The 23213-nt window shown below is 43.5% G+C and overlaps 1 protein-coding gene across 1 annotated transcript in view; it reads left to right on the top strand.

The window, feature by feature from the left end:
* Window positions 1-23213, top strand: part of LOC124623140 (AT-rich interactive domain-containing protein 2) — a 323487-nt gene that overhangs the window by 135575 nt on the left and 164699 nt on the right. The window contains exon 4 of the mRNA XM_047148930.1: window positions 15063-15214. Within this exon, the coding sequence (XP_047004886.1) occupies window positions 15063-15214 (152 nt within the window). The remainder of the gene's footprint in view (window positions 1-15062; window positions 15215-23213) is intronic.

Raw genomic sequence — 23213 nt, 5'->3', positions numbered from 1 at the left:
GAGCGACTTTGACAAATGGCAGATTGCTGTGGCCCTGCGCCTACCAACGAGCACCTTGGAAACTACTAAGCTGGTCTGCTGTTATAGTACGGTCATGAGCCACTATGGAGAGTGGCTGAATAGATGGTGAAACCACGACTAGGCGACAATGCGATGGAGTCCACGCCTCATTGTAGAACATGGGGGTCTGAGGCTTGCCCGCTCTGTAAACTAGGATTAGGTGAGAATGCTGGTGCAGACACAAGTGTTTCGGAGCACACCATTCAGCGCACACTGTTGAACATGGGGCTTCGCAGCAGACGACTCGTACATTTTCCCTTGTTGACCCACCAGCATCGTCAATTAGAACTACAATGGACACGTAATCATTGAGACTGGACTGTAGATCAATGTAAACGTAGAATGCGTCTTATGGCCAGGATATCGCAAGATTGTCTGACCGCCAGGATTTGGTAATCCATTTAGCGGTTCCCAGGGTACACGTGTTCCAAATAGTCATGTGATCCAATATCAACTCCGCAAGAAAATTAAAAGGCTTGTACATTGCAGGCATGCCGATCACAAAATCGAGGAAGCTTGGTTACGTCGGCAGCTAGGTATTTGCAAAAAGAGGTACGTCAATTGAACAGCCAGAGGAAATCCTAACGGAGGACCCAGACGTAGTGGGAGAGTAATTCTCAAACGGAAACTCCAACCAAACGCCACGATACCGATGGTTCTCTGTTACACCTAAATAATAAACTTGGCGAAATAAAACTCAAAATACAGTTTTGAAACACTGCACTTGTAATGACACATCAAAGAACGTGGGGGTAAATTTTGATAGAACTCTTTCAGAAGGGATTCGACGCAGACAGCCGAGAAATTGAAAACGAGGAACATCATTCAAAAGCTATGTTGTACAACCTGGGAAACATCAGCACCCACCCTAAATTCTTCTTGTGCCCCAGTACGACTAATCAGCTTAGATGCTCAAAAAATAATGACCAACTAAATAACGTCGTGAGAATGATCGCTGATTTTATCAGCTCAACACCTTCGGACCGGTTGCTAATATTAAGCCATATTCCACCCCTCAACTACGACGCATAAGTGCTCTCACGAACGAATACAAAAAGATCATAGATGGTAAAAATCTACCAATGCGTCAAGATATCGATGATACGAACCATAACTGACTCCGCTCTAGACGACTGCCAACGACAACAAAGGACGTTGTGGAAGATGAGTTCAACCTTGCTAATGTGTAGACTCCAGAATGGACTGGACAACAAAATAATTATATACCGTGTATTACTCAGAAATCACCAAGATTTTGACTTGCTACGCAAAAGAAGGTCAGTGCTAAGCAATTTAAAGACTCAAAATGGAAGATGCCCATGTTTTTTACATAAAGGGGAGAGCAACCATCCCGGTTGCGAAGGATCGTAGATCATCAACACGTCACTGAGGAATGTCCCCCAAGATCACACGAAGGTATACCATAAGACTTCCTCCTGACGACTCGAAAGTCGAAAAAATAAAGAAAATAAAATAAAGAAAGAAAGCTTCACATGTTTATTACAAGACTTTATATTGTAAATATTGTGCTCTACGCTGTGTAATTTTTGTCAATATCTCAAAAAGCCATAAGATAAATAAATAATAATAAATTGTAAACGTGTTATCTGTTCGGGCGAATCACATTCCTTGTTATACCAGGTCGTATAGACTAACGGCTGCTCGAAAGATGCACCACGACACGGATGCAGACGGCTGGGGGCGGTATTACGCTGTGGGTGACATTCACCTGCGCTTCCACGGGACCTGGGGTAATAGTCGAAGGCTCCGTGATAGCTGTAGAAAACGTGAAACATTGTGGGCCTCCTGTATTTCTTCATGGTTGATGTTTTCCCCGAGGGCGATGACAACTTCCAGCAGGCTAATTGTCAGTGTCACAAGGCTAAAATCGAGCCACAGTGATTTGAGGAGCACGATAGTGAACTCAAGTTAAAGTCGGGCCCACCAAATTAGTGTGGTCGGAACACGATGGAATACATTTGGAAGATTACCGGACGCAAGCTCGGCCTAAACAAACCACAGCCACTAATGTACGAGAATTGCCTCACCTGCGTGTAGACATTTGGTGCTACATAACTCTGGAAACTTACCAAGGACTTGTCGAATCCATACCGCGCTGCACTGCTGCTGTATTGCGTTCCATAGGTGCACAAGTACGCCGTTAAGCAGTTTGTAATAATGTTTTGGTTTATCAGTGTATGTATCACACAGAGAATATTCTTTACGTTGCTTGCAACGTTTGGACTAATGTTACCCTATTCTTGTGCAGCATTTTAAGGACGCACTGAAGACGGTGCACCGCTGAGGGCGCTTAAAGCTTTCCTTTCTATGGTGTTGTGCTCAGTGTAGAGGTTAACTGCAATCTGCATACTCGCCAGCCGCCCTGACCACGGCTCCAGTTTCCCCGCTAACTTTAGGGTATGTGCTGTTAGCTGTTACACGCAGCGCTCGCCGTAGTCCATAGCAACGCGATACTCGTTTGAAGAGTCGACGCGCAGCTGTGTTTTCACGAACACAAGAAACCCGAGGCATCCTTGATTTGGCGCCGAAGGTTGCATACACAGTAGACGCCACCACAGAAATTGACACGTCTGTAGCCGCACTCCAATATTGTAACAACGTTAGGCTTGCAACTGTGTGAAAATATGAGCGTACAATCTCATACTGATGACATACTTCATATTGCGCTGCTGAGTTCACGACTCGATCGATTATTCACGACCTACGAAATTGTACGCAGACGTTAGGTAAACGAAGGCTGTAGTGAGAACATACAACTTGCAGAAAAAATTGCTAGTCCTACGCTGATATCACCTAGCGGAGTAATGATTTTGATTTTTCTTGATTATTGATCATTTTCTTTATTTGCTGCTTATTTATTTTTGGTCGTCAGGAGAAAGGTCCTTGGGCCAACTGGTAATCTAACATCTGGCATATGTATTTTCGGTGTGCGATTAATCAGCACACGCACGAAGCCAGTTGAATGGGAATGATGTATTATTCAGAAATGAAGTTTTATATCCGAGTGCACTCGTGTATCCTGTAGACATGCTAAAATCCACGGACACTAATTTTGTTGCACAGTTCTGGCTATGTTTAGTTTATGTACACGCAAGTGAGATATTTCTAAGCTGAAAATTATCAGTTCCTCCCTCATGCTGTTGGGACCAAAGCGCATCAAATACTTCTGCGAAAGAGTAGTCCACATTTGAATTGAAGCTTATAAAATTTCTTTGCGGTTAATAAAAATGTAATATGTAATTCATAGATAAAAATGTATGGAGTGTCGTTATCAATATAAAGTGAAATCGATTGCGGTATTTACTAAAGCAAGCTACAGAAGGGCGGACTCTCGAATCCTCCTCTTGACATGAGAATTAATTTCGATCAGTCTCTCCGCTGTCTACGTTATGTTCTCTGTTGCTTCAACCGGTTGTCATACGTAATGCTTAAGCTACGTGCTAGTTAGAAATAATACGAGTTGTCACGCCTTCAATAGCATCGTGCGTTTTGATTCTCTCCAGTTTTGCCAGACCAGGACAAAAGTTATTTCTCCATCAGCTATCAATAGCTGTAATGTTCGCAGCTAGTGAATTATTAATTAGTTATTTCATATCTTGGGACAATAAAGTGTGGCAATAGGCTTAAGTTCCTTTAACTAAGACATCGAAACGCGGTATTCAGTAAAAGGCAATCTTTTTCACTATGTAGGATATCTTGTCTTAATTTATTCGTTACCATGGTTCCATCATCCAAATCCACTGCTTCATTTAGTGTGTGTGATTTTATACCAGTTTCAGTTAACGGGCACGTCACAGAATTACCAGTCTTCCTAGCATTGCACGCAGTGTTTTAGGAATATGATTTACACATGTTTCTACATTATGTGATCAAAAGTATCCGGACACTCCTGAAAACATAGGTTTTTCGTATTAGGCGCATTGTGCTGCCACCTACTCCATATCAGCAACCTCAGCAGTCATTAGACATCATGGGAGAGCAGAATGGGGCACTCCGCGGAACTCACGGACTTCGAACGTGGTTAGTTGATAGGGTGTCACTTGTGTCATAATCTGTACGCGAGATTTCCAAACTCCTAAATATCCCTAGGTGCACTGTTTCCGATGTGATAGTGAAGTGGAAACGTGAAGGGACGAGTACAGCACAAAAGCGTGCAGGCCAACCTTGTCTGTTGACTGACAGAGACCGCCGACAGTTGAAGAGGTTCGTAATGTCTAATAGGCAGACATCTATCCAGACCATCACTGGCCGGCCGCGGTAGCCAAGCGGTTCTAGGCCCTTCAGTCCGGAACCACGCTGCTGCTACGGTCGCAGGTTCGAATCCTGCCTCGGGCATGGATGTGTGTGTGATGTCCTTAGGTTAGTTAGGTTTAACTAGTTCTAAGTTCTAGGGGACTGATGACCTCAGATGTTGAGTCCCATAGTGCTCAGAGCCATTTGAGCCAGACCATCACACAGTAATTCCAAACTGCACGAGGCTCCACTACAAGTATTGTGACAATTAGGTGGGAGGTGAGAAAACTGTGATTTCTTGGTCGACTGGCTGCTCATAAGCCACACATCACGCCGGTAAATGTCAAAACGACGCCTCGATTGGGGTAAGGAGCGTAAACATTGGACGATTGAGCAGTGGAAAAACATGGTGTGGAGTGACTAATCACGGTACACAATGTGGCGATCGGATGGCAGGGTGTGTGTATGGCGAATGCCCGGTGAACGTCATCTGCCCGCGTGTGTAGTGCCAACAGCAAAATTCGGAGGCGGTGGTGTTAAGGTGTGGTCATGTTTTTCATGAAGGGGGCTAGCACCCCTTGTTGTTCTGTGTAGCACTATCACACCGCAGGCTTCATGATGTTTTAAGCACCTTCTTGCTTCCCACTGTTGAAGGGCAATTCGAGGATGGCGATTGCAACTTTCAACACGCTCGAGCACCTGTCCATAATGCGCGGCCTGTGGTGGAGTGGTTACACGACAGTAACATCACTGTAATGGACTTGCCTGCACAGAGTCCTGACATGAATCCTATAAAACACCTTTGGGATGTTTTGGAACGCCGTCTTAATGCCGACAACCTACTAGTTACGGAAAGGACAGTGTGTGCGTTCTTGAAGTGGCGTAGCAAGTTATTGATAAGTCTCTTGAAGTTACTGGACTTTTGTTGTGTGTGTGTGTGTGGTTTTTTTTTATTTTTTTTTTTTTATTTTTATTTTTTTTTTTTTTTTCAAAATTATAGTAACACCAGAGGGAATTCTGCTGTTGATTAGATATTACCCGTTTATGGGAAAATAAAACATAAAAGAAGGTGTCATGAAACGTTTGTGACTTAATAACTGTGTCTTTGAAAATATCAAAAGCTGCATCTTACGGCGTATTGCCCTCCATCTCTTGTGGTTTTGACATGTTAGGATTCCAAGACTGCTTTGACCCAGGAAACCCTAACGTCCGATAAATGCTGAAGGTATTTCGCTACAATTACACATCAAAGCAAGTATATACAATTTGTTGTCTATTTGTCTGTGTAAACCGTAACATACAGTGCTTGAACACTAACCGAGCAGGAATAGTTGCTGCAAAGTTCATGCTCGATACAGTTCTGTGACAGTGACGTAGCATAGGCTAGGGAGCCTAGACCGAGAAGCTACAGTAGTCCCAAACATCTACATGTACATATATAATCCGCAAGTCACCTTACGGCGTCGACTAACCGATTCCGTTACGAAACGTACCGCTCGTCGTTGATTTTTTTTCTATATTTTCCACTAAACCAACCTCATAAGGATCCCAGACTGATGTACAGTGCTCAGGAATCGGTGCAACTGTTTTGTAAGCCACTTCTTTCGTGGATGAATTAAATATCCTTAAGGCTCTTTTTGAGAATCTCTGTGTGAGACATGCTTTTCCTACTAATTGTTTTATGTGCTCATTTCACTCCCGATCGCACCGGATAGGTACTCCTAGGTATTTTACTATAGTCACTGTTTCCACCGACTTCCTTATATATATATATATATATATGTGTGTGTGTGTGTGTGTGTGTGTGTGTGTGTCAAAAGCCTCTTCTTTAGATAACACTCCTGGCGTGATTTTTTTTTTTTTTTTTTTTTTTTTTAGTTTATTTTTGCTTGAACCGGGAGGAAAGAAGAAAATATAGAAGCTGTCTCTAGTGCGAAATTGGTGTGATTTTTTTTTTTAGTTTATTTTTGCTTGATCCGGGAGGAAAGAAGAAAATATAGAAGCTGTCTCTAGTGCGAAATTGGTGTGATTTTTTTTTTAGTTTATTTTTGCTTGATCCGGGAGGAAAGAAGAAAATATAGAAGCTGTCTCTAGTGCGAAATTGGTGTGATTTTTTTTTAGTTTATTTTTGCTTGATCCGGGAGGAAAGAAGAAAATATAGAAGCTGTCTCTAGTGCGAAATGTTTAGTGCTGCTGTACTAACGTGGCACAGCGTTCCTGTTTGTTGACGCAACTACGAGGGCAGTTCAATAAGTAATGCAACACATTTTTTTTCTAAAACAGGGGTTGTTTTATTCAGCATTGAAATACACCAGGTTATTCCCCAATCTTTTAGCTACACAACACTATTTTTCAACGTAATCTCCATTCAATGCTACGGCCTTACGCCACCTTGAAATGAGGGCCTGTATGCCTGCACGGTACCATTCCACTGGTCGATGTCGGAGCCAACGTCGTACTGCATCAATAACTTCTTCATCATCCGCGTAGTGCCTCCCACGGATTGCGTCCTTCATTGGGCCAAACATATGGAAATCTGACGGTGCGAGATCGGGGCTGTAGGGTGCATGAGGAAGAACAGTCCACTGAAGTTTTGTGAGCTCCTCTCGGGTGCGAAGACTTGTGTGAGGTCTTGCGTTGTATGAAGAAGGAGAAGTTCGTTCAGATTTTTGTGCCTACGAACACGCTGAAGTCGTTTCTTCAATTTCTGAAGAGTAGCACAATACACTTCAGAGTTGATCGTTTGACCATGGGGAAGGGCATCGAACAGAATAACCCCTTCAGCGTCCCAGAAGACTGTAACAATGACTTTACTGGCTGAGGGTATGGCTTTCAACTTTCTCTTGGTAGGGGAGTGGGTGTGGCGCCACTCCATTGATTGCCGTTTTGTTTCAGGTTCGAAGTGATGAACCCATGTTTCATCGTCTGTAACAATCTTTGACAAGAAATTGTCACCCTCAGCCACATGACGAGCAAGCAATTCCGCACAGATGGTTGTCCTTTGCTCTTTATGGTGTTAGGTTAGACAACGAGGGACCCAGCGGGAACAAACCTTTGAATATCACAACTGGTGAACAATTGTGACAGCACTACCAACAGAGATGTCAAGTTGAGCACTGAGTTGTTTGATGGTGATCCGTCGATCATCTCGAACGAGTGTGTTCGCACGCTCCGCCATTGCAGGAGTCACAGCTGTGCACGGCCGGCCCGCACGCGGGAGGTCAGACAGTCTTGCTTGACCTTGCGGCGATGATGACACATGCTTTGCCCAACGACTCACCGTGCTTTTGTCCACTGCCAGACCACCGTAGACATTCAGCAAGCGCCTTTGAATATCTGAGATGCCCTGGTTTTCCGCCAAAAGAAACTCGATCACTGCCCGTTGTTTGCAACGCACATCCGTTACAGACGCCATTTTAACAGCTCCATTCAGCGCTGCCACCTGTCAGAAGTCAATGAAACTATACGAGACGAAGCGGGAATGTTTGAAAATATTCCACAAGAAATTTCCGGTTTTTTCAACCAAAATTGGCCGAGAAAAAAAATGTGTTGCATTACTTATTGAACTGCCCTCGTAGTTACCACGCTCGCATTGATGCTGCTGAAATCATGAGAAATCTTCGAAAGTTGCCGTTCGGGATGACATGTTCAGGTGATTAAGAGACAAATATCTTTGATGTGGTAAAAGTATGACACACGCTCACTCTCGTATCGGAAGCATTCACTCCTTACTTACCGTCTTTATATGATCTCGAATACAAATGGTTAAAAATACTTGCTCCTACTTATTGCCTCGTTAAGAACATGATAAGTTGGATAAATAAAATCTCGTGTTGATTCACCTCAATGCAGGGTGGTTCTTTGTACGTTACTGAGAGGGAGGATAAAGGAACAAAACAAGGCCTGACGAGTGTGTGCTCGAGAATTCAACACTTCTAAACTACGGCACCTTCCATAATAGTGATAAATTGTGCTTTATTTTGAAGCTCAATCATAGCATTTATGTTGAGAACAAAGTCTCGTTCGAATGTCCACCACAGCTGCGAACACAATGACGCACACTATGGCTGCAGTTGTTAATCACTATGCCCAACATTAATGGCGTTGTGTCTGCGATAATTCGACGAGCGTTTGCCTCCAAATGTGCCAAAGTTTGTGGTTTATCAGTGTAAACCCGGGCTTTGATGTTGCCTCAAAGAAAAAAAATCCATGAGTGTTTAATGACACGACGGTGGCGGCTGATTAACAAATCCATTTTTTGAGCCGATTCGGTCGCCAAACTTCTGCCTCAGCAAATCCAGCATAAAATCAATCAGCTGTGTGACATGTATCGCAATCGTGCCGGAACCACATGTTTTCAGTATCTGTGGCAAGTTCTGGCCACAGAAATTCGCATAACATATATCTCCAGCGGTTGCCGTTGAAGATAACGGTTCTTCTCTCGTCATCTCGAAAGGATTAATGTCTAATAACGACGCCACTCGATGAACCGCAGCACACTGAGTTTTTCTTAATGCAATGGCACCTTGTGCTATAGTTGTGGGTTCTCGTTCCAATAAGGACAGTTTTACGTATCGACGAAGCCACGAAGACAGAAAGTAGCCTCGTATGAGGTGATTTTTCCACAGAAATCAGGATCAGTTTCCAACTGCTGTACGGTCCAATCAGCAAACTCGCTACGCAATGTGTGATCGTTTGGCTTCAACTCTTGAGTCAGTAGAACTGTGTATGGATGCAGGCCCAAATCATTTCGCAAGATTCGCCAAGTTGATGTCTCAGACAGCCGTAACTGTTAAGATGGTCTTGAAACTGACATATTCTGCTCTTCGCTAATATTGGCCGCAACTACTGCGATATTGTCCTCAATCCTCACTTTGCAATGTCTTCTTTGTGGCTTCTGGTCGTATATAGCGAAATCCCGTTCAAACTTGGCAACAGTGCGGCGTATAGCCTGAATGGAGAAACGATGATGACCCAATTCTCTGCCGAACAAACCATGAGCCACCATAATTGAGCTGCCACATTGTTAAATTTTTTAACGATTTTTTAAAGATTTAGGAAGTGTAAGTCGCCGCATGATGAAACTGCGAATTGTAGTGGATAGTCTTACACCTGGTAGCGTACAAAAAATAAATTAGGAACCGAAATTTACAATTGTACAAAGTATCACTCTTAATGAAAAAGCCTTTATATGCTATTTTATTCGTACAATATTGGGCGCTGGATTGTTCGTTAGATCTTACACGTTCCTTATTCTGTCTGGTATCGTCGCCCTAGTAGTCACCCTTGGTGGAAAAAAGATCTGCTTTTGGCAGTAAAAATGCTGCTAATTGCGGTGCCACGTCACAGTTCGCCCGCTATTAACGAGGAAGGGATGAATAGTTTCTCAGCGTGACTTGATTAAGCATAGCACTACGAAAGAAATATTGTAGACATTTAATACGGACGCTCCATGTTGGCGGAATAAATATCAAGGATATTTATTAGTTGAGCTGCACGTCTTGCATAGTGTTTCGAGGATACATTTTCGTGTGAAAACTTGTGGGATTCAGTTTTGTCTACACACGATCTTCTGTATCCGCTTACATCCTATGTGCACGAACGTATCAGCTGTGTTCCGTATGTTCATCCCCATATTATGTTCGTTCACCGGGTGCCTAATCAATGAAAATGAAATCAGGAAACGACGTTACAGTCTTCAGGAACTGAATTTAACAAAAAAGAAAAAAAAAGATGAATTAACGTTATTAGTCCCACTACTGTATTCCTGAATGTGCGACAAAATGTTTCCCATTGCCCCGCGGCACAGATAGTTAGGATATTCCGTAAAGACTTGCTTTGCGAATTGCCGTAAAGACTTGCTTTTTTTAGTCTCGACGGCAGTGTTGTTGAATAGACGCTTTGTGCCTTTCAAAAATCTTCTGAATGGGCCTGATATTAGTATCCATGTAGCAATAGAATTGTGAAGCTTGTCTTGCGTCTCCTGTGTTGTTGCCAAAGCCGTCAAATGATCCTGCTTCTTTTCTTTCTTAAAGGGTTTGGAATGTTTGCTGTTACGTCCTCTTCACCGGCGTCTCTGTGATTAGTTGCTAATTGATCTCTCCACCTCCTTCTTAGTCTTCTTGTTGATCTTTTCCCTATTGGTCGATAATTTATTACCTTCTTGGGCGTTCTACTACCATTTATTCTTGTGATTTCTGCTTAAAGTGGCCTCCTTTTTTTTTAGTCACGGTAGCTGCTCACCTTTGACAAGTTGGTGATGCTCATGTCTGTGGAACTCCCCAAAAAAGTCTGAATATGGCACAAGGTATAATTTTTCAGAGATCTCCTTTCACAGGCTGATGACGAGTAGCGTGCTAATTTGGATTGATGAGGTGTGCATTTACTTCATCGTGCCCAGAGCATTCATCTTGGTCTTTGAAGGTGACTCGATGCATGAGAAGGTCAAGGTGATCTTGTATCACTGTGCTGTCAAGCCGTATATCTCCTTCTCGTGTTTTATACATATGCATGTGATTTGGACACACTTATTGCGTTACAACTCCAGTCCCATCTTTAGGGATAGTGGCAGTGTGCCCCTCCCCCATCTGTGTCAGCTGTGTGGAGCACCATTCCCCATGTTGACTAGACTGCATTGTTTTCAAACATAAAAAGAAATTCCAGGAACACAAGACCCATGACGCCTCACATATCAAGAGGCTAAGAAGAAAAAAGATTGCCTACACCCCACACATATAAAACTATGTATGCTACTGCTATGACGATGTGTCCTCTTTAGTGATATTGACATCACCCTCAGCGTCTTCTACATCTCGTCTTTGTTGCGCCCAACTACACCCGCTCCCCTGGTGGTTGGGGATCCTCCTCCTCCTCCTTCCCCCACAACCCCTTTGGGAACGTGGACTCCGTATTCGCCAGGGACGTCAGCCCCCAGCCAGAGAGGCAACACCGTACTCCGACACCCCTTACTATGTATAGGTCCCTCAGGATGTTCCCTTCCCAGGAATCTGCAGACCTGCAACCGGATGCCAGCCGGTTGCTCAAGGAGCTACAGGTTGCAGGTCTTCGAATTCCTCCTCTTTCCCACAATCTAGGGCAGACAAGCCCTCACAGAATATCGTCTAAGGGCAAGAAGGCCAAGAAATTGTCTTTTAAAAAGAGGAAGGATCTGACAGGCAGCGTTCTGCTGTGTTCTATGGCCCCCATGCACGAAGGCCAAGAAATTGTCTTTTAAAAAGAGGAAGGATCTGATAGGCAGCGTTCTGCTGTGTTCTATGGCCCCCATGCACTCTTATACAGAACAGATGTGTGTTGTTGGTGTCTCTTCACAACCAATGACAGCACGTGAAACTGAGGCGTGACTTGCCTTCTTGGTCTCTTAATACCCCTGCAGGATCCTGATAGCGTGATCTTCCACACAGCTGTGTTGTTACCTTGAGTCTTGAGATCTTTTGGCTCTGTCCCAGGGCAGTTTTCGCCAAGGCTGACAATTTGCTCTGCCAGGAGTCTGCTATTCCGTCAGCTTTTGCCCAGTGTCAACATCTTATCACCATTTTCTTCGACTTGGATAGGTCTTACGACACTACATGGCGTCATCACATACTTGTTACTCTCCATGAGTAAGGTCTCAGTCGCCAACTCCAGACTTGTGTCTGGAATTTCCTGTCTTGCCGTACTTTCCGGGTTCAAATTGGTGTTTCCCACAGTACTCCCCATGTACAAGAGAATGGGGTCCTCTGGTGCTCTGTATTGGATTTCTACTGTGGGGCCTGCAGTGTTACCCTCCCTGTATGCTCTATTGCTCCTCAACTGTGGGTGGTTTTCAATGCCTACTGCAGGGTGCCATACGAAAGGTGCAGTCCTGGCCTCTCACTCATGGCTTCTGGTTTTCCACCGCCAAGACATGTCATTCACTTATGTTGGTATTGTACTGTCCAGAACGCGTACCACGATGACCAAATGCTCAATATGATGGAGTCTTATCATTTTGTGGTATTGGTCTTCAATGCCCAATCCACATGAGGTCCCCATCTTTGCCAACTTAAATAAACGTACTGGTCACATCTAAGTACTCTTCGTTCTCTTAGTAACACAAGCTGGGGGCAGACTGCTGTATACACTTTACGGCTCTACAAAACTCTAATCCCATCACGCCTTCTGGTATTGTGGATGCTGGACCCAGTATATTTTTGTGGGGCCTATGACGCCTGCGTTTTGGACCAGCTCTTTGAACTGCCTACTGACGGAGGCTGGTGTCCCTCCCTTACAGATCAGGTTCCAACAACTTCTGCTCAAGTATGCAATACACATTAGATGCGCCCTGAGCGTCCGAACAGCTGTGTTCTTTCTCATGGTAGGGAGATAAACCTCCCGTAACAGGGGCCGAGGTCTGGAGTCACGATCGCTGTTTGCATTCAGTCTCCCCAACTGTCGCCCCTTGTCTGAGAGAAATCCCATGTTCCCCTATGGTGTGTACTCCGTCCTCAGATCTGTCTCGTCCTCTCGTTTGGACCGAAAGACTCTATAGAATTCTGTGGTTTTTCCCCATAGAACCTGTGGTTTTTCGCCACTTGTTCCTGAACGTTTTTGATGCATTTCTGGGCTCAGACATGGTATACACTGATGTCTCAATGGTCGATGGACGAACCGACTTTGCCTTCACAATGCAAGATACAGTGAACTACGGTCCGTGCCCAACGAATGCAGTGTATTCACTGCAGAATTGGTGGCCATTACTTGAGCCCTCAGCCAACTTGATTCTTGCACTGACGAGTCTTTCTTAATCTTAAATGACCCCTTGAATAGTTTTCAGGCTGTCGACCAGTGCTACCACTGTTTGTGACTATCCAGGGTCTCCTGTATGACCTCTACGGTGCTGGACGGTTGGTCGTCTTTGTATCGAGCCCAGGTCAAGCTGAGAACCCAGTGAATAAACATGCAGGCCAGTTGACCAAGTTGGCTGCAGGATGCCTACTTTGGAGATGGGGGTACCGGAACCGGACAGATGTGAGAGGCCTGGAATGCGGATTGGTGTGCTGTGGTTTCACTGAATAAATTGCGAACGACTGTCCTGTGTTGGCTTCGCATTGGCCACACTTGGGTGATCCATGACCACTTTCCCCTATGTGAGGATCCACCTCACTGTCGGTGTGTGGTGCCTGCCTCTCGGTGGCCACATCGTACTGGACTGCCCAAATTTGCCCGCCTTGCAGCGAAACCTTAAACGTGCTGACATGCTACCTCACGTGCTAGCGGACGACACCAAACTCACTGACTTGGTTTTGTGTTTCTCCCGTGAAAGTGGTTTTTACTCCTCTCTACGATGTAGACTAAATTAGTCTCGTCGGCCAGTTGAGGGATTGGAAGGGTGACCCGTCACCTGCTCTGACCCCAGGGACTGCCCTTGCACGATGGTTCGGCATGCCTCCTGCCCTTCCCATCTTTTTAAATCTTCTTATTCTTATACAGCTGTCGTTGGTTGACAGACTCGTTCTCATTGTCCTCTTTCATGAGATTTTATCTTGTCCGCGTAGCAAGTTTTCCTGTGGTAATGGAGGGTGTTGTAGCACCGGTCGGATGCAGTGTGTGTGTGTCTCTGGTCGTATAACGTGCTCTGGGGGTTTCTAGTTGCTTTCTGGGCGGGTCATCTTTCTCATCTTCAACCTTTTACTCCTCTCACATTTCTACCTGCTTCTGTGCCTTGGCTTTCTTGATTCTCGGATACGATCGAATCCATTGGGATTTGTCTTTGTGCCTTTTTTCTCTGGTAACAATTTCCGGTCTTAGACATAAAAGATTAAGGAACCGATGGCCTCGCAGTTGGTCCCTTTAACCCCATCAATCCGTCTATATATTCTTGTGATATAAATATCTCCATTAATTTTTGTATGCTTTGATCTGTTTGTTCATTTATGATTTTAGCTTCTAGTTCTTGTGCGATTATTGTAATCCTGATCATGTCCGATAGTTTATAGCCAGCTGCATTGTCTAAAATAGGTTCAAACAGATCTTGCAATAATTATTTTTTACGTAGTTGGTAAGCTCTGTTCGTAAACAGCCGGATCCACGTGGCAGAGAATTGAAATTCATATTCCTACCTTTCACTATCGTAAAACTATTTCATGTCAGTTATTATGAATAATATAACGAAGTTTGCTCGGGATGTTGTCGAAATAATATACAAAAAGTATATCCGTAAACGGGCGTGGTAATCGGGCACGTTTCCCACAGGGCCCCAGAAATGCGTGTCCTCGCCTCGGAGAGATTGTAAAGGAAGGCAGCTTGGACTGACATCGAAATGACCGAAAACGATACCGAGCGAGGTGGCGCAGTGGGTAGCACACTGGACTCGCATTCGGGAGGACGACGGTTCAATCCCGCGTTTGGGCATCCTGATTTAGGTTTTCCGTGATTTCCCTAAATCGCTCCAGGCAAATGGCGGGATGGTTCCTTTGGAAGGGCACGGCCGACTTCCTTCCCCGCCCTTCCCTAATCCGATGAGACCTGTGACCTCGCAGTTTGGTCTCTTTCCCCCAAACAACCCCAACAACCGAAAACGACTACACGATTACTGGAAATCGGCAGTGCGTGCGAAACATTGACTGCAGTAAACGGCGTGTTCCTAGCAGCGGCGCGCACTGACAGTAGACGTTTTCGGTTTAAGAAAATAAGTTTTTCTTAAAGGAGTATCGTGGTTTTTGGGCATGCTGTAGAGAGTGGTTTTTGGTAACTCGTGGTGCTGTGCGCAGGTACCTGGACCGGTACGAGAAGCGGCACTACCTGGGGGAGGACGTGGACCGGGACGGCACGGATGACGAGGAGACCCGCCACCGGCGCTGGTCCGCGCGTGCCCTGCACTCCGTGCCGCTCTCCTACAACCACAACCAACACAACGTGTCTGGTAAGTCAGCAGCCGCAGGAAGCCATGGCGCCTCACAGTGTCAAAATAATTATCAGCTACACCAAGTGCCAGAAGACTACTTTTCAAAAAGTTTGTTTAATACGCTGTTTTAAGACAGTATCAAGATTTTAGTGTTAGATAACGGACAGTCAAATGAAAATGATATAGATGGAACAAAAGTTGGTAAACTGTTTGGTATTTCAAAAGTAATCACCATAACCGTTAATACATTTACTAGGATACAAGACGGTCACTGCCTTCGTGGAAAAATATTTGCTGTTACTTGTGAAACCAAGATTGTACCTAACCGTGCATCTCTTCGCCCGAAGCAAATTGACAGCCACAAATGTCTTTCCTGAGGGTTGTTCCAAAAATATGAAAATCCTATGGGGAGAGATCGGGACTGAGTGGAGGATGTGTAAGAGCTTCCCAGCGAAACATCTGCAGCGTACTCGAGTCTCACAGTGGGATGAACGTATTAACAGTTATGGTGATTATTGTTTCAAAAGTAAACACTTTACTCACTTTTTCCATCTGTTTACTTTCCATTTGACTGCTTTTTTTAATATACTGATTGATTGAATCGGGAGAATATACTTGGTTCTTCAGCTGTCTTCTCTGATCCCGTCTTCGGATTTCGCCTCCGGGAGCAACAAATAAATTAGGGTGTCGAATTATACGGCAGCTAAAGGCTCTGGAACAGATGAGCTCCTATCGCAGTAGAATGTTATCATCCCCGTTGACTATCTGTGCCAAAAATGTGTAGAGTAGAAAAACGATGCCGACTGTCCAAGATATCTCACAGCAGATCCCAAAAAATACCAAATCTGTAGCATACTGGATAAGTTGGGATACAGGAAAATTGCACAGCCAACATAAGCAGCCCAAGAAATCATGAAGGAGGAGGTATTGTGCTTCAGCCGTTCGCCCGCCCGCACGCTCTCTTATCATCGTAGGAAATTTGTTTATGTATTGCTGTTAAAAACTAAGTGGCGTTGGTGGTTTGACGGGTAGAGCGCTAGTCTCCGGGTCTGGAAGTCCAGAGTTCAATCCGGGACAGGAACGGGGATTTTTTTCTCATTCTAGCCTCTCTAAGACGACCCTAGGTCCACTCACTAAGGCCGCAGTTAAATCTTTCCCAGTGGTAAAGGCGGCCGAGGCGATGGGCCCGCCACCCTCCTGCTCCTCCTCTTCCTCCTCCTCCTCCTGCTGCTGCGAAGGAAGACTACACTCGCTTACGCCACAGACTTCACCTCTGACAAACTAAACCTACAATCTTATCACCTAATGCATGTTGCTTGACACCAAACGTAATTGTACAAATATTAAGACAAGTTGACATCATAATTCGATGTTGAATAAATTTGCTACAGGTAGAATAGTCCATCCTAAGAGCCGACCGATCAATCCCGTAAAACTAAATGTCGCTATTATGTTACTTCGACTGCGTGTGTGGTTTGAGGTTTTCGGGCGCTAAAAGTTACTTCGAGTAGATGTGCTATTTTACATATGAATTACGTATGACTTGGTATTCTTGGTGCAACTGGTGTCGTGGTATTTAGAATAGATGTTTAAACATTCAAGAAGACAAAGTGTAACTGCTCACTTGTAACACCCCACTGTATTACTGAAATAAAAATAGTCAAGAATTGCGTTATCAAGTTCACTGTAGTTCTTCTGACACTAACTTGTTTCCTTTTTTTGAGTTCGAGATGACCACCATGTCATCAGTCAAGTTTTTCTGGTATCGTATCAGTGACTCTGCACCATTTACAGTGCGCCTCCCAGTATCCGACACCACATCCCCACTTGACTCGTAAGTAGCCACTTCTTCTGGAATTCTCTGTGGGAGAACACGGTGTCGAATCCTCTCCCACAGTTACACTCACAAAAACACTTTTTTTATCGGTTCTTTTGTCACTGATCTGCCGCAGGCTCTTGACTACTCGCATCGTTGCAAAAGCCACGCCTTGGTCTTGTCATAAGTCGCAGTGGTGCTTCTTCTTCTTCTTCTGCAGCGGTCGTTAGAACTTTCTGGTCTGTAATTCCTGAAGAATTGTTTTGATTGCTACTGACTCCACTTTCTGCCTCCAGCCTTATGGTATTTCATATTAATCTTGCTTAACTTTGGATATATTACCAAACAGCTGTCGGTTTTCTTCGTTACAGACTATCTGATTTCTGCACTATCTGACCTTATGTCCACTCTAGAACTGTTGATATTTTTAAAAATAACGGGAGTCCGATGTGTCGATATTATTGTCGTTATCTCTATGTATCGAAAGATAGCATCCTTGTATCGACGGAAAAAATATCAACGTATCAGCCTATAAAATATCACTGCCCATTGTAAATATACTGCCTGTTTTAGAGCTGCATATTTAAGTTCAAATGGCTAAAATGGCTCTGAGCACTATGGGACTTAACATCTGACGTCATCAGTCCCCTACACTAACAACTACTTAAACCTAACTAACCTAAGGACATCACACACATCCAAGCCCTAGGCAGGATTCGAACGTGCGACCGTAGCAGCAGCGCGGTTCCGGACAGAAGAGCCTAGAACCGCTCGGGCACAGCGGCCGACTGTATTTAAGTATTGGTTTATTATTAGATATTATGTACATCAATACGCTTATCCCCCGCAGAAAACGAATTGAAAGGAAAACGATACACGTTCACGCATGGCGATAACCGTTTTGCTAACAATGGTTACTGCATGTAAGTGGCACAATGAAAGGTGTACGATGGGTCTGTCGTTCGATTTCGTCACATATCGGATTTGTTCGGAACATTTCATGTCGACTTGACTGGTTTTTTCATTTGTGCAAATTTCAGGCACACAGCAGTTGTAGTGTCAAAATTACGTTGCAGTTTCTGTGATTACGTCCATTATAATTATCCGGGCTGTTATGCCGTGGTCGGTTGAAGAATTCTGAGGAGAGTCCCTACGTTTACATTTTAGTTTCTGTGATTACGTCAGTATTTCCCATCATACGTCTCCGCCCACCGCGAAGACCAGTCATTTAGATTTTTGTTCATCATTTTCAGCGACTGTTTTTGAAGAAATAGCGCACTGGTTGCATTAAAAATGGTTTTTAACGTATCTGGTGTGCTATTTCTTCACATCGGAAATCTTGTTATACCATTCTCGCCGCCACCCCCCAATGCACTCCGACTCATTCTTTGTGCCACCAATTCTATGCTTAATTTACACATTCAAAGAGAAAGACTGGGCGTGATGGAAGCTCAAAAAGTAGTAGGAAAGACTCTTTCACATCACGCTCTACTGCAATTTCAAAAGAATTTCAAATATTTTCTGAACATTGCGAAAAAAATATAGTATAAAATAATAATATCGCGCTCGATATTCCCACTTCAGTAACGACATATCGTATGAAAAACCAGCATCGATATATATTAGTATAGTTTGAATAAAATATCGATGTTTTTCGGTAAGCATCTGTTCTTTTAATGATTTCTTCACAGTGATATTCCTGCCAGTATAGTCACGCATTTTTGGTGGATGACCTCTGTGGAACCGAGAAAATCGCCATTATGTCATCAGCATATTATATGACACTATTACTGAACCAAGTATCTTTCCCTGCAGTTCCACTATATCACTGCAAATCCATTCATCTTATTGATACCTATTTAAGGAGTTAATGACATTTATTATTTTACATTGAAGTTATCTTTAGCACAAAACAGGTGCACATTGCTGCAACCAAAATTTTAATCACTCATCCAGTGATATAAAATGTCTGACAAACAGCAAAATAAAATCTGAAAACAGACTGAAAAAGTTTCTCCTTGACATCTGCCATGCCACACAAGAAATGCTATTGTTGTTATGTGGTGTAGGATAGGGATTACTAAGTTACAATTGTATAATGTAAAATGACTCTTTCCACATCATTACGATACATCGCATAGATGATCCATGGGGCATGGAACTAACAGCCACACCTATGAAGACAAGTGATGTTAACCAAATTACACAGTGTCCTCCTAAACGAAATGGGTAGTGTTTTGAAAAGAGCTTGTAAGATGAATATTAATAAAAATGACAGAAAAGTACTGGAATGTAATCCAATTAAATCAGACGATGGTGAAGGAATTAGATTAGGAAAAAAAGAGATCCTAAAAGTAGTAGACGCATTTTACTATTCGGAGAGCAAAATAACTAACAATCGTAGAAGTACAGAGGATATAAAACGTAGACTGAGAAACTTACTAACGTCAAATATAAATTTTAGTCATAGAAAGGGTTCCTTGAAGGTCTTTGTCTTGAGTGCAGCCAGCGTTGAATGGAAGTGAAAAATGGACAATAAAAGACTTAAGAAATGAGTAGAAGAGAATCTCTTTAAAGGTAGTGGTACAGAGGGATACTGAAGATTAGATCGGTTAACTAATGAGGTGTTACTGCACCGAATTGATAAGAAAATAATTTCTTCGACCGCTAAAAAAAAAGGACTAGCTGATAGGACACATCTTTAGGCATCAAGGAGTCGTCAGTTTGATATTGGAACTGTTTATTCCCGTGTGTGTGTGTGTGTGTGTGTGTGTGTGTGTGTGTGTGTGTGTGTGTGTAGTGGGCGGGGGGGGAGGGGGGGGGGGGGCGAGGTGAGGCTGTAGGAGACTCAGGCCAATCGCAGTAAGCAGGTTTAAATAGACGTAGATAGAAGTTGTTAACATATGTTAAGAGGCTTGCATAGAATAGATTAGCGTTGAGAGCTACTTCAGACCAGCCGACAGTGCGAAGACCGCAACAGCAGCCTTATGAAATTGTTTAGTCAAGACTAATCACCCTGAACCACTCTTTGGACGTTCTACTCACTACGAAACGTCATGGCTCTATGATTTAGTGATTGGATTGCAGTAATGGAGAGACGTCGCGGCGCTGAGTGTTATCATGTTTTTGAGGCGGATCCGTGATGTGTTTATACTAACCATTCACTTTATGCTCAACAACGTGGCATTTTCTAGCAATATCATCTTGCATGATGTTTCCTCCGGATTCTCTTGATGTGTCCCAAGGAACTAAAACTAGTTTCTCCTTGCACGGCGACCATATAATTATAATCTGAAGAGATAATTGTAAATTTGCCAGGACTAAGACAGTCTGGCTTTCACACCTGTGCGTAAAGATGGAGATAATCAAAGATATGAAGTCAGGTTTGCTTCTTTTTTATAGTGTTGTTTTCAAGACAGATACGGTATTGTTATTCCGTAATTCTTCCATCCTGTTTCACGAATTATGAGAAATGAAGCGAAGAATACCGCATTAATTTCAACCAACAACAGTTCCGTGTGTAGACGAGTGAGTAGTATTTGATTTTCTATAACGATCAACATTCGTTACAGTCTTCCTCGTGTTAAAGTTTAATCTATTGAACAAACTAACCGTCTTTACTCTTTCGCATGAGTCTTGCCATTTCGTCGTCAAAGCAAGCTAGTAGAATTGTATCATCAGCAAGGAGCACATTGCTTATTTTCACTTATGTCAATCGAAATACCGCCACTCCAGCTATCGAGTGCTGACCTTATTGGGTGAACCAGATAGAAGTTGTAAGAGTTGCTAGCTCAGTTTGCGACCACAGGGTGTGGTAACGAAACTTGCTGATTTAAATGGGACGGCGTGAAGGTAGGCGTGGTAGACTAAGGGTGGGGATGGTCTGATTCCAACCTGTCAGTAGGAAGTTTGTTTACCATCTGCGTCAGTAGAGACAATGCATTGGCAGAATGAGCCATGTTCGTGTTTAGTAGAGACCTACTTTTCTAACGGCTGGTCGGTTGTCATCACGCAACGTGCAACTCGTGCACACTTTAGTATTCCCACCAAAATTCTGCTCCGCAATCTATTGATTCGTGCGTGTACATCTTCAAGACAACTGGAAATGTGCGTAGAAGAAGACTGGGGCGCCATATCTCCTGAGATCACCACAAAACATCGGAAACAGTAAGGCTGACTTTTTTGGCGATTTTCTCGGCGCTGCATGTAGGCATGCAGGCGTCCTTCGACTTCCTGAACGTTCTGTTAGGCGAATTCTCCATGACGAATTCCACTTCCAGCCAGTCTGGTAGTGGTGCAAAAACACAGCCAACGCGATTTTTTTGCTGGGAAGAATGCATGTGAAGAATTGCTTGCAATGTTGATCATGAACGCGCAGGAGTTCTGTAGTGACGAGACGCGCTTTCATCTGTTTGAGCGTGTGACTAAGTAAAACATGTTCAACATGAGCTCTGACAATCCCATACAGAATTTAATGAGAGGTCCGTTCATTCAGAACGTGTTAAGGTGTGATGTGTATTGTTGAGAGTAGGGGTCATTAATCCTTACTTTCTTGAACACACATTAGTATGCAAGAATTTGGAATCTCAAACGTTCCTCAACAGGATTTAAATTTTTTTGACCAGTCCTGATCAAAATTATGTTGGCGATGTGTGGCTTCAGCAATGCTCCCTTTACATCGGAGCGAATGGAAGCGAATACCCATTCGCGAACAATTCGCCAGTGTTCACTACATGAGATAAGGAACATAATCCATGAACGCTGCGTTATTGTTTTGTGTGCCGATAATAGTCACACTGGATACAACGCTGTGTAGTTAGAGCAGCGCTATAAAACTGTGATATTCTCAGGAGATTGTTTGCATGAAGAGCTTGCTGTTTTTGCGGGAGTAAGCAAAATAGTATAGGAAGGGAAGTAGTTAATGCTTGTCAGTTTGTACGCAAACGTGAAATGCTGGGATTTAGTGCACTCAGCACTGAATTGCAGCTCCAGCTTTCATTAACATTAGTGCACAACCTTGCCCGTATGCAGATTAATGCTTTTCGCTGCTCTTCATTACAATGCAGAAGGGAATTTAAAAACAGAACACTAATTACTGACAACAAACATAAGCTGAAGAAAAACTAGCATTAACACCATGGTTATTAGCAACCAGAGACATATCGCCAATAGTAATTTCGCATTTCAGCATCTGCTGTGTGGACCGATGGCCTTTGTAGTCTGGTCCCTTCAACCCCTTACAAACCATCTGCTGTGTATCAGATAGTTTCTGATGTATGCCGTGACATGTGTGAAACATTTCAAGGATTTTGTTAAATACTTATAAGAAAGGTAATGTCAATAAAATATGATTAAAAAAACGTAAAATGTACATACGACCTGTCACATTGGATACTTGGTATAATCTGTTACATAGTATGTTAGAGGGCAGATAACGTGATCCCGAGTGAACCATTTTATCTTTTCTAATCTCTAAAATAACAGTGATACATCAGTCATGTCATTAGCAATTTTCTACCATTTATATATTTTTTCTTTCTGCATTTGTGCTGTGGATCTCTTGGATCCCAGAAGCTCGTATGACATACATTCTTCTCTCAGCAACATTATACTCTCTCCGGACATCTCCATCGTTCGAGGAACTCATGTCAACCACAACAATAACAAAAGAAGACAAAATAGCAGACGAAAGTTTTCGGTGTTGCTAACGCCGAAACGAAGAGCACGCGAACTTCCTTTGATGTTTCGCTAAAAGACGGACAACCAATAGGACACGAGCGAACGCAAACTAATGCGAACCAAACACGACCGAATGCCTTTTTCTCACGCGCGCCGAACGTTTACACGAGAGAGAATTCTCATTCGTTGGTATTCATTCGCTTCGGTGGGATCACGGCGCACACAGTGCGGACTGCAGTGTGTGGTTTGCGAGAAAAGTTGACTGGGCTCCGGATCTCGAGGAGCGATCACCAGCGCCTGCCTGATTTAGCCTCTCGAGACATTTTTTTTAATTATTGTTTTGTACGGGTATATGGAAAATCCTTAGTGTACACCGATCATGCAAAGACCCTTGTACACTTGAAGGCCAAACAATAGTCTCATACCCATTGCTATGCACGAAATATTCGACTTGATCTGAAGAATTCTAATAAATCTGTAGTGATAGTACACGGCGTAATTCGCCGGATATCATTTTAAAAA

The sequence above is a fragment of the Schistocerca americana genome, chromosome 7 (assembly GCF_021461395.2).
Source record: "Schistocerca americana isolate TAMUIC-IGC-003095 chromosome 7, iqSchAmer2.1, whole genome shotgun sequence".
In the NCBI taxonomy this organism is placed as follows: Eukaryota; Metazoa; Arthropoda; class Insecta; order Orthoptera; family Acrididae; genus Schistocerca; species Schistocerca americana.
Note: the sequence above shows the minus strand (reverse complement) of the source record. Positions and strands in the feature narration are given on the sequence as shown.